This window comes from Palaemon carinicauda, chromosome 2 (assembly GCF_036898095.1).
Source record: "Palaemon carinicauda isolate YSFRI2023 chromosome 2, ASM3689809v2, whole genome shotgun sequence".
Classification (NCBI taxonomy): domain Eukaryota; kingdom Metazoa; phylum Arthropoda; class Malacostraca; order Decapoda; family Palaemonidae; genus Palaemon; species Palaemon carinicauda.
Window position 1 is genome coordinate 41800579 of NC_090726.1, and position 12500 is coordinate 41813078.

At 44.1% G+C, this 12500-nt stretch overlaps 1 protein-coding gene across 1 annotated transcript in view; it reads right to left on the reverse strand.

The window, feature by feature from the left end:
- Window positions 1–11905: 11905 nt before the first annotated feature.
- The window catches only part of LOC137616190 (testis-specific gene 10 protein-like), a 2178-nt gene continuing 1583 nt past the window's right edge, over window positions 11906–12500 (reverse strand). Inside the window, exon 2 of the mRNA XM_068345840.1 lies at window positions 11906–12500. This exon is cut by the window's right edge and continues 227 nt beyond it. Coding sequence (XP_068201941.1) covers window positions 11906–12500 — 595 coding nt within the window.

Below are 12500 nucleotides of genomic sequence, written 5' to 3' on the forward strand. Positions count from 1 at the left end.
GCTAGTTTGCGTGTTAAAAGGGTTAGAGAAAATACTAGTAGATACTTATATCAGTGACAGCGTAATAGTAGTAATCATCAAGTATTTATAATGATGTCATTTGACCCATAAGAAATAAGTGAAATTGTATTTCCGTAAAGGAAAGACATTAATTTGTATCCTTTTGTTTGACAATAGGATTTTAAAGTCCACATTATGGAAGCACTTTAGAAAACAAGTGTCTTCAGTTTCTTCTTGGAAGCCTTAATGTCTTCGGTCTTTCAGAGGTTCCCAACACTTAGATGAAATTGATTATTTAGACTTTTTAGAGTATTTTTTCAGTAGTTCATTTTTAGGTATGTTTACGAGGAGTGGATTAGTTATGATTTTAAAGTCCACGTTATGGAAGCACTTTAGAAAACAAGGAAGTTTTCAGTTTCTCCTTGAAAGCCTTAATATCTTCGGTCTTTCAGCTCCAACAACCATACGAAGAAGATAGTGCATAAAAAGTTGGAAATTTCCTTATCTGTGAAGAAAATATTGAAAATAAGAAAAGAGTACTACAACAAATGTGGATGAAAAGAGAAAAACTAGTGAAAATAAGGAACACACAAAACTAAAAGACGCAGAGGCGCCGTTGCAAAGGCAAAGCCTCAACCTGAATCTGATCTGATCTGATCCCAACACCTAGATGAAATTGACATATATTGACCTATTGTGACAATAATGTTTACGATCTTCATATGGTGTCTTGGTTGGCAATGACATGGTATAAATTATGCAAGTGTAATAATGGTTAACTTTAAGTACAGATCTGCAATATTGGAACCTTTCTTGCCGCTCAGAGATTAGTGATTTTCAGAAGAGTGTCTTACTACTCATTCCAGTGGTACAGTCATGATTTCTATTAAAGGTTTAAAGGTGCCTCATGAATAACAGAGGCAAGGGACATATCAATATCTTAGAGACTGACCATATATACATATGATCAGGGCCCAAGCCCCCTTTATATCAAGCTAGGACCAGGGAGGACCAGGCAATGTCTGCTGATAACTCAGTAGGTAGATATATAGGCTCCCACAAAACCCACATCCCTAGCTTATAAGGATGGTGAGGTTGCAGACACTACAAGAAACTACCGAGCTTGAGTCGAACTCACGTCCAATAGATTGTCACTGGGACGTTTCTAACAGGCTTCCATAAAATAATTTCACTGCAGTCTCTCTCTCTCTCTCTCTCTCTCTCTCTCTCTCTCTCTCTCTCTCTCTCTCTCTCTCTCTCTCTCTAAGTGTCATCAACCTGAAGGATCCTTTTCCTGTGCAATTTACATAAACACCTTTATTCTCCGGCAACAATCAAGATGCATAAACTTTCTCCTTTTACAAGCTGTGCTGAACAAGAGGCATTTAGGCGTTTATAGCTACGTGTTCTATGTGACCCTAATTAGCGCAAGTTTCATTTTCTGATTTAATTTTATATATCCATTGTTCAATAATAATGTCTAGTGCATCTTTGATTCACTAAGAGGAAAACTTCATTTTGATATAGAGTATAATTGAGTCTATTCATTAACATTATATAGAAATGATATTTATTACAATTAGAACTCTTATAGAGTCCATCTGCTCAGTAAGCAGAAGCCATTGTCTGGTCCTCCCTGGTCCTAGCTTGATAGAGAGGAGCCTTGGGTGCTGATCATATGTATATATGGTCAGGCTCTAGGGCATTGTTCTACAAACTAGGGCTCTGTCACTGTCCCATGCCTATGCCGGTCATGAGTGACCTTTAAAGCTTCAATGGACATTAAATCAACCTTTAAAAAAGAAAAGAATCCATCTAATGACCTGGTAACCCTTGCTAGCGTCTGTATGGTCTGGAGAATAAATTCCATCTAACGACCTGGTAACCCTTGCTAGCGTCTGTATGGTCTGGAGAATAAATTCCATCTAACGACCTGGTAACCCTTGCTAGCGTCTGTATGGTCTGTAGAATAAATTCCATCTAACGACCTGGTAACCCTTGCTAGCGTTTGTATGGTTTGGAGAATATGGAGAATAAATTCCATCTAATGGCCTAGTAACCCTCGCTAGCATCTGTATGGTCTGGAGAATAAATTCCATCTAATGACCTGGTAACCCTCGCTAGCATCTGTATGGTCTGAAGGATAAATTCTATCCAATGACCTGATAACCCTTGCTAGCGTCTGTATGGTCTGGAGAAAAAATTCCATCTAATGACTTGGTAACCCTTGCTAGCGTTTGTATGCTCTGGAGAATAAATTCCATCTAATGACCTGGTAACCCTTGCTAGCGTCTGTATGGTCTGGGGAATAAATTCCATCTAATGACCTGGTAACAACCCTTGATAGAGTCTGTATGGTCTGAAGAATATATTCCATCTAATGACTTGGTAACCCTTGCTAGCGTCTGTATGGTCTGGAGAATAAATTGCATCTAATGACCTGGTAACCCTTGCTAGCGTTTGTATGGTCTGAAGAATAAATTCCATCTAATGACCTGGTAACCCTTGCTAGCGCCTGTCTGGTCTGAAGAATAAATTCCATCCAATGACCTGGTAACCCTTGCTAGCGTTTGTATGGTCTAAAGAATAAATTCCATCTAATGACGTGGTAACCCTTGCCTAGTGCCCGTATGGTCTGGAGAATAAATTCCATCTAATGGCCTGGTAACCATTGCTAGCGTCTGAGTGGTCTGGAGAATAAAATCCATCTAATAACCCGGTAACAACCCTTGCTAGCATCTGTTTAGTCTGAAGAATAAATTCCATCTAATGACCTGGTAACCCCCGTATGGTCTGGAGAATAAACGGGGTAATTTCCTGGCACAAGGCCATGTGTCGCGTCGCACCTCACCTTATAATTGCAGCAGTGACGCACCAGGTAAAGTCATCTTGGCCTCAAATACTCTCCTAACATGGGAGCCTATTGGAAACCTCCCTGCCTGGCAATCTGCTAGACTGGGGTTCAAGACCCGTTTAAACTTTATAGTTTCTTGTAGTGTCTGCAACCTCACTATATGTGTGAGCTAAGGATGGGTGTTTGAGGGAGCCTATAGGTCTACCTGCTGAGTCACCAGTAGCTATTGCCTGGGCCTCCTTGGTCCTAGCTTGGTGGAGAGGGCTCTTGGGTGCTGATCAAATGTATATATGGTTAGTCTCCAGGGCATTGTCAATCCCTTACCTTTGCCATTTATGAATAACCTTTAAACCAACATGTGGCAAGGTATGAAAGTCCAAGATTGGCCTGGTGAGTTATAATGCAAACAAGTGGGTGGAGTAATAACACTACATTTAACGTCCATTAAAGCTTTAAAGGTCACTCATGAATGGCAGAGGCAAGGGAAAGTGACAATACCCTAGTTTGTAGAACAATGCCCTAAAGCCTGACCATATATACATATGATCAGCAACCAAGGCCCTCTCTATCAAGCTATGACCAGGGAGGACCAGACAATGGCTTCTGATTACTCAGCAGATGAACCTATAGGCTCCACTAAAGCCCCCATTCTTAACTCTCAAGGATGGTTAGGTTGCAGATACTACAAGAAACTATTGAGCTCAAGCATATCTCGAACCCCTGTCCAGGAGATTGCGAGACAGGGACGTTTCTAAAGCAGCATTGAATACCGTCAAAGGTAGCAATGAACTGCTTTTGAATTGAGCATACAAAAATTCTGTCAATAATAGTGATATTTTCTCAAATTTTACAATACTGTATTTCATATAAACGTAAAGATTCATTGTGAAATGAGTCAAGGTCTTGAATGAAAGTTCTATATAAAGATTCATTGTGAAATGAGTCAAGGTCTTGAATGAAAGTTCTATATAAAGGTTCATTGTGAAATGAGTCAAGGTCTTGAATGAAAGTTCTATATAAAGGTTCATTGTGAAATGAGTCAAGGTCTTGAATGAAAGTTCTATATAAAGGTTCATTGTGAAACGAGTCAAGGTCTTGGATGAACGTTCTATATAAAGATTCATTGTGAAATGAGTCAAGGTCTTGGATGAACGTTCTGTATAAAGGTTCATTGTGAAATGAGTCAAGGTCTTGAATGAAAGTTCTATATAAAGGTTCATTGTGAAATGAGTCAAGGTCTGGAATGAAAGTTCTATATAAAGGTTCATTGTGAAATGACTCAAGGTCTTGAATGAAATTTCATATAAAGGTTCATTGTGAAATGAGTCAAGGTCTTGAATGAAAGTTCTATATAAAGATTCATTGTGAAATGAGTCAAGGTCTTGAATGAAATTTCATATAAAGGTTCATTGTGAAATGAGTCAAGGCCTTGAATGAAAGTTCTATATAAGGGTTCATTGTGAAATGAGTCAAGGTCTTGAATGAAAGTTCTACATAAAGGTTCATTGTGAAATGAGTCAAGGTCTTGAATGAACGTTCTATATAAAGGTTCATTGTGAAATGAGTCAAGGCCTTGAATGAAAGTTCTACATAAAGGTTCATTGTGAAATGAGTCAAGGTCTTGAATGGAAGTTCTACATAAAGGCTCATTGTGAAATGAGTCAAGGTCTTGAATGGAAGTTCTACATAAAGGTTCATTTTGAAATGAGTCAAGGTCTTGAATGGAAGTTCTACATAAAGGTTCATTGTGAAATGAGTCAAGGTCTTGAATGAAAGTTCTACATAAAGGTTCGTTGTGAAATGAGTCCAGGTCTTGAATGAAAGTTCTATACAAAAGGTTCATTGTGAAACGAGCCAAGGTCTTGAATGAAAGTTCTATATAAAGGCTCATTGTGAAAGGAGTCAAGGTCTTGAATGAAATTTCATATAAGAACCAATTATGCATGTGAAAGTAAAATGTCAGCTTTTGACATTGAAGGAAAACAATATTCTGAATCATGGCCAGATTTAAGGATGAATGGAAGTGTGGTGGAGTTTGTGGTTAGCCTACATTGTTCGCTTTTTCTGAGTTTGCTTTTTTCTTTTAAGCTTTAGGATTCTTTCTCTCTCTCTCTCTCTCTCTCTCTCTCTCTCTCTCTCTCTCTCTCTCTCTCTCTCTCTCTCTCTATATATATATATATATATATATATATATATATATATATATATATTTATATATGTATATATATATATATATATATATATATATATATATATATATATATATATCCAAATAAGCCATATATATTTTTGATACATTAATGTCTGGATTCTCTTAACGACCTCGGGATCAGAGCCCCAGGCGAAATCACACAAAGACAAGAGCTTGGCTCCGGCCGGGAATCGAACCCTGGTCGGCAAGCTTGTATAGACAGTGACTAAGCCACTTGGCCACGAAGAAAGATAAAAGTCGATGACAATTCTTCTGTACTTATACCTGTCGAATTCAGGTATTTTGTACTTAGAATTGAAATCAACCCATCTTCACCTTCGTAGCTAATTGGTAGTTTGTTACTTGGCATTCAATTAATGATAAATTTTGCACATTTTTACGTGTTTTTCATATTCAAATAAGCCATATATATTTTTGATACATTAATGTCTGGATTCTCTTAACGACCTCGGGATCAGAGCCCCAGGCGAAATCGCACAAAGACAAGAGCTTGGCTCCGGCCGGGAATCGAACCCTGGTCGGCAAGCTTGTATAGACAGTGACTAAGCCACTTGGCCACGAAGAAAGATAAAAGTCAATGACAATTCTTCTGTACTTATACCTGTCGAATTCAGGTATTTTGTACTTAGAATTGAAATCAACCCATCTTCTCCATCGTAGCTAATTGGTAGTTTGTTACTTGGCATTCAAGCTCGCCGACCAGGGTTCGATTCCCGGCCGGAGCCAAGCTCTTGTCTTTGTGTGATTTCGCCTGGGGCTCTGATCCCGAGGTCGTTAAGAGAATCCAGACATTAATGTATCAAAAATATATATGGCTTATTTGAATATGAAAAACACGTAAAAATGTGCAAAATTTATCATTAATTGAATGCCAAGTAACAAACTACCAATTAGCTACGATGGTGAAGATGGGTTGATTTCAATTCTAAGTACAAAATACCTGAATTCGACAGGTATAAGTACAGAAGAATTGTCATTGACTTTTATCTTTCTTCGTGGCCAAGTGGCTTAGTCACTGTCTATACAAGCTTGGCGACCAGGGTTCGATTCCCGGCCGGAGCCAAGCTCTTGTCTTTGTGTGATTTCGCCTGGGGCTCTGATCCCGAGGTCGTTAAGAGAATCCAGACATTAATGTATCAAAAATGTATATGGCTTCTTTGAATATATATGTATATATATATATATATATATATATATATGTGTGTGTGTGTGTGTGTGTGTGTATAGACAAACACTTGCTCTTTATTATATAAGGGAGATTGTCCAGAATAACCCCATAATATATATACTATACACATATAGGCTATTCGGTAAAAGAAATTTCTTATTTAATAAAGGGCAAGTGTTTGTCTATATACATTATATATATATATATATATATATATATATATATATATATATATATATATATATATATATATATATACTGTATATATATAGTATATTCACGTGCAGCTTTCCCAGTTCCTCAGGTAGGAGGCGAGGAGTAGTCATACCATCCTTTTGAGCTAGGAATATGGGGAGGGGGGGTTAACCTAGCGTCATCAGTAGCCACTGTTTGACCCCCCAGGGTCCTAGCTTGGGTGGAGAATGGCCTTAGATGATGACCATATAGCCTTTGTATGTGTATATATATATATATATATATATATATATATATATATATATATATATATATATATGTATACATGGCCTGTCTCTTCCAAATTGTCAATGCTATCCTTGGGCAACCTTTAAACCTTAAACCTGTTGCCGTCGTTGTAGGTCTTTGGAGCCGTAAGGATCTCCCACACCTTACTCGGTGTTGTCCCAACACATTGGAATCAGACCTGAAAAATATCATCATTTTATTTTAAATATTAATTATACTTATCAAATAGAACATTTCCTAAATAAGGTATATTTTCAATCAAATCTCCCATCTATAATAAAAGAGCAATTGTATGACATATATATATATATATATATATATATATATATATTTATATATATATATATATATATATATATATATATATATATATATATTTCATTCATATATTCTAATACCATTACTACCTCCAGAAAAATGCAAATTAGGGTTTCGCCCTCACCAAAGGGCTCATCAGGTGGGTTTTGCCTACTTCTTTTCAGCAGGCTTGGTTCCCACGACCCTCATTTCCCTCCCTTTTTTTTTCTATCATCATCTCAACAATTCAAAATTCATCAGTAAAATGTCTTATGATAATTAATAATAAATGCTGAAGAAGAGAAACAAATTGAAGCATCAGTATCAGCCGGGCGGTTAAGCCAAGCGTCATCATTGGCCGGGCGGTTAAGCCAAGCGTCATCATTGGCCGGGCGGTTAAGCCAAGCGTCATCATTGGCCGGGCGGTTAAGCCAAGCGTCATCATTGGCCGGGCGGTTAAGCCAAGCGTCATCATTGGCTGGGCGGTTAAGCCAAGCGTCATCATTGGCCAGGCGGTTAAGCCAAGCGTCAGTATGTGCCGGGCGGTTAAGCCAAGCGTCAGTATGTGCCGGGCGGTTAAGCCAAGCGTCATCATCGGCCGGGCGGTAAAGCCAAGCGTCATCATCGGCCGGGCGGTAAAGCCAAGCGTCATCATCGGCCGGGCGGTTAAGCCAAGCGTCATCATCGGCCGGGCGGTTAAGCCAAGCGTCATCATCGGCCGGGCGGTTAAGCCAAGCGTCATCATCAGCCAGGCGGTTAAGCCAAGCGTCATCATCGGCCGGGCGGTTAAGCCAAGCGTCATCATCGGCCGGGCGGTTAAGCCAAGCGTCATCATCAGCCAGGCGGTTAAGCCAAGCATCATCATCGGCCGGGCGGTTAAGCCAAGCGTCATCATCGGCCGGGCGGTTAAGCCAAGCGTCATCATCAGCCAGGCGGTTAAGCCAAGCGTCATCATTGGCCGGGCTGTTAAGCCAAGCGTCATCATTGGCCGGGCGGTTAAGCCAAGCGTCATCATTGGCCGGGCGGTGAAGCCAAGCGTCATCATCAGCCGGGCGGTTAAGCCAAGCGTCATCATCGGCCGGGCGGTTAAGCCAAGCGTCATCATCAGCCAGGCGGTTAAGCCAAGCGTCATCATTGGCCGGGCGGTTAAGCCAAGCGTCATCATTGGCCGGGCGGTTAAGCCAAGCGTCATCATTGGCCGGGCGGTGAAGCCAAGCGTCATCATCGGCCGGGCGGTGAAGCCAAGCGTCATCATCGGCCGGGCGGTTAAGCCAAGCGTCATCATCGGCCGGGCGGTTAAGCCAAGCGTCATCATCAGCCAGGCGGTTAAGCCAAGCGTCATCATCGGCCGGGCGGTTAAGCCAAGCGTCATCATTGGCCGGGCGGTTAAGCCAAGCGTCATCATCGGCCGGGCGGTTAAGCCAAGCCTCATCATTGGCCGGGCGGTTAAGCCAGGCGTCATCATTGGCCGGGCGGTTAAGCCAGGCGTCATCATTGGCCGGGCGGTTAAGCCAAGCGTCATCATCGGCCGGGCGGTAAAGCCAAGCGTCATCATCGGCCGGGCGGTTAAGCCAAGCGTCATCATCGGCCGGGCGGTTAAGCCAAGCGTCATCATCGGCCGGGCGGTTAAGCCAAGCGTCATCATCAGCCAGGCGGTTAAGCCAAGCGTCATCATCGGCCGGGCGGTTAAGCCAAGCGTCATCATCGGCCGGGCGGTTAAGCCAAGCGTCATCATCAGCCAGGCGGTTAAGCCAAGCGTCATCATCGGCCGGGCGGTTAAGCCAAGCGTCATCATCGGCCGGGCGGTTAAGCCAAGCGTCATCATCAGCCAGGCGGTTAAGCCATGCGTCATCATCGGCCGGGCAGTTAAGCCAAGCGTCATCATCGGCCGGGCGGTTAAGCCAAGCGTCATCATCAGCCAGGCGGTTAAGCCAAGCGTCATCATTGGCCGGGCGGTTAAGCCAAGCGTCATCATTGGCCGGGCGGTTAAGCCAAGCGTCATCATTGGCCGGGCGGTGAAGCCAAGCGTCATCATCGGCCGGGCGGTTAAGCCAAGCGTCATCATCAGCCAGGCGGTTAAGCCAAGCGTCATCATTGGCCGGGCGGTTAAGCCAAGCGTCATCATTGGCCGGGCGGTTAAGCCAAGCGTCATCATTGGCCGGGCGGTTAAGCCAAGCGTCATCATTTGCCGGGCGGTTAAGCCAAGCGTCATCATTGGCCGGGCGGTGAAGCCAAGCGTCAACATCGGCCGGGCGGTTAAGCCAAGCGTCATCATCGGCCGGGCGGTTAAGCCAAGCGTCATCATCAGCCAGGCGGTTAAGCCAAGCGTCACCATTGGCCGGGCGGTTAAGCCAAGCGTCATCATTGGCCGGGCGGTTAAGCCAAGCGTCATCATCAGCCAGGCGGTTAAGCCAAGCGTCATCATTGGCCGGGCGGTTAAGCCAAGCGTCATCATTGGCCGGGCGGTTAAGCCAAGCGTCATCATTGGCCGGGCGGTGAAGCCAAGCGTCATCATTTGCCGGGCGGTGAAGCCAAGCGTCATCATTGGCCGGGCGGTTAAGCCAAGCGTCATCATCGGCCGGGCGGTTAAGCCAAGCGTCATCATCGGCCAGGCGGTTAAGCCAAGCGTCATCATTGGCCGGGCGGTTAAGCCAAGCGTCATCATTGGCCGGGCGGTTAAGCCAAGCGTCATCATCGGCCGGGCGGTGAAGCCAAGCGTCATCATTGGCCGGGCGGTGAAGCCAAGCGTCATCATTGGCCGGGCGGTTAAGCCAAGCGTCATCATCGGCCGGGCGGTGAAGCCAAGCGTCATCATATGCCGGGCGGTGAAGCCAAGCGTCATCATTGGCCGGGCGGTTAAGCCAAGCGTCATCATCGGCCAGGCGGTTAAGCCAAGCGTCATCATATGCCGGGCGGTTAAGCCAAGCGTCATCATTGGCCGGGCGGTTAAGCCAAGCGTCATCATCGGCCGGGCGGTGAAGCCAAGCGTCATCATTGGCCGGGCGGTGAAGCCAAGCGTCATCATTGGCCGGGCGGTTAAGCCAAGCGTCATCATCGGCCGGGCGGTGAAGCCAAGCGTCATCATTTGCCGGGCGGTGAAGCCAAGCGTCATCATTGGCCGGGCGGTTAAGCCAAGCGTCATCATCGGCCGGGCGGTGAAGCCAAGCGTCATCATTGGCCGGGCGGTGGAGCCAAGCGTCATCATTGGCCGGGCGGTTAAGCCAAGCGTCATCATCGGCCGGGCGGTGAAGCCAAGCGTCATCATTTGCCGGGCGGTGGAGCCAAGCGTCATCATTGGCCGGGCGGTTAAGCCAAGCGTCATCATTTGCCAGGCGGTGAAGCCAAGCGTCATCATCGGCCGGGCGGTTAAGCCAAGCGTCATCATCGGCCGGGCGGTGAAGCCAAGCGTCATCATTTGCCGGGCGGTGAAGCCAAGCGTCATCATTGGCCGGGCGGTGAAGCCAAGCGTCATCATTTGCCGGGCGGTGAAGCCAAGCGTCATCATTGGCCGGGCGGTTAGGCCTAAGCCAAGCGTCATCATTGGTCGGGCCGTTAAGCCAAGCGTCAGTATGTGCTGGGCGGTTAAGCCAAGCGTCATCATCGGCCGGGCGGTTAAGCCAAGCGTCATCATCGGCCGGGCGGTTAAGCCAAGCGTCATCATCGGCCGGGCGGTGAAGCCAAGCGTCATCATTTGCCGGGTGGTTAAGCCAAGCGTCATCATTTGCCGGGCGGTTAAGCCAAACGTCAGTATGTGCTGGGCGGTTAAGCCAAGCGTCATCATTGGCCGGGCGGTTAAGCCAAGCATCATTATCGGCCTAGAAAACTAAACAATAAAATACTATTCCTTAAAAAAATATTCCTTCTACAAAATAAAAAAAAAAAAAATTCATTCCTTTCACAAAAGGAAATAAGAATTTATTCCTTTCAAAATAAAAATAATATATTATTCCTTTCACAAAACTAAAAAAAAAAAATGTCACAAAATTATAATCCTTTAGAAAAAAATACATTATCTCTTACCAACAAAAATAGGAATGTGAGGACATCAACTTAATCTCGAGTGCTGCCATTACCAAAACTTCCTCTGCTGCCCTGCCCCCATCCTTTCTTGAACCCTCTCCATCAGCTGCTGCAGCCATTGGATGAGCACCTGTTCTGACAGACCTCGCTTGAAGAAACACAGCTTCCTTCTTCAACATATAAGGACAAGTCTACTGCATACTAAAAGAAGCCTAGCTCGTTCCCTCTGCAGAGCTGGTCTTCTAGATTATTCCCCCAGAACCACCCGAAGGTTGGTATCCGGAAGAATAGATCCAGAATAGATCCATTTGTACACTTGACAAGGGTCCTGTACTTGTTCACCAAGGTACATAGCATACTGGAACGCGCCAGGTTTCTTCCCTCTGCAAAGACTGTTGTCCTCGAGCTGGATATTTAAGCCTTGCATCCCTCAAGCTGGACAGTCCTTCCAAGCCTCCTCCTTCTAGCTGGGCAGTCAGTCATTCAGGCCAAAGATCCAGGGAGGGGGGGGGGGGAAAGCATCATCTACTTTTGGAACTGGTGTCTGGAACTTGTCCTGAATAGGTTGAGCACAATTATTTGAAGGTTTGGTCCTGGCAACACTCGGCTAAATCTCCTTTTCCTCACAAAATAAACTGAAAAGATTTTTTTTTTTTTTTAGATTTTTTATTTTTTTTAGATTTTTTTTTAGATTTTTTATTTTTTTTAGATTTTTTTTTAGATTTTTTTATTTTTTTTAGATTTTTTTTTTTTTTTTAGATTTTTTTATTTTTTTTTAGATTTTTTTTATTTTTTTTAGATTTTTTTTATTTTTGGGGGGTTTTTGTTTGTCATAGTTTTTTTCCATCCCTTCGCTGATCCAAGTATTAATTTAGCGAAGTCTCCTCAGAAGCCTATCGATATGGGTAGCTGCTAATTGAACCTGCTCGATGGTACCACTAATGGTGATTAGATTATTGTTGATTTGCCATGGGAGCTTTATTAAGCTGACGCCACTCTGCCGGGTGATTTCCGTCAGCGTCCTTCCGCCCACTCCACATATGACTCGGTGGAACTTGCTTGGGACGTCCAAGTCGACAGTCACGTGACCCTCGACGTCATAGTCCCTTGTGGTGTAAACTCCAACCTTTGCACCTTGGAAGATGATATGACTGCCAGGTCCACCTGTATGGGGTGAGGAAGAAACCCTTTTATGATTCTCGGGTTCCAGGTCAAAGACGATAGGTTTACGAGCAGGTTTTTCCTTTGCAATCTTCTCTTCCTTTTGCTTTTCCTCAGATCCACCGCCGATTGTCGAGTTAAAGAACCCATCTGTACCTCTTCCTGTATGGGGTGAGGAAGAAACCCTTTTATGATTCTCGGGTTCCAGGTCAAAGACGATAGGTTTGCGAGCGGGTTTTTTCTTTGCAATCTTCTCTTCCTTTTGCTTTTCCTCCTTTTCCTTTTGGAGTTTCTCCTCTTCCCGG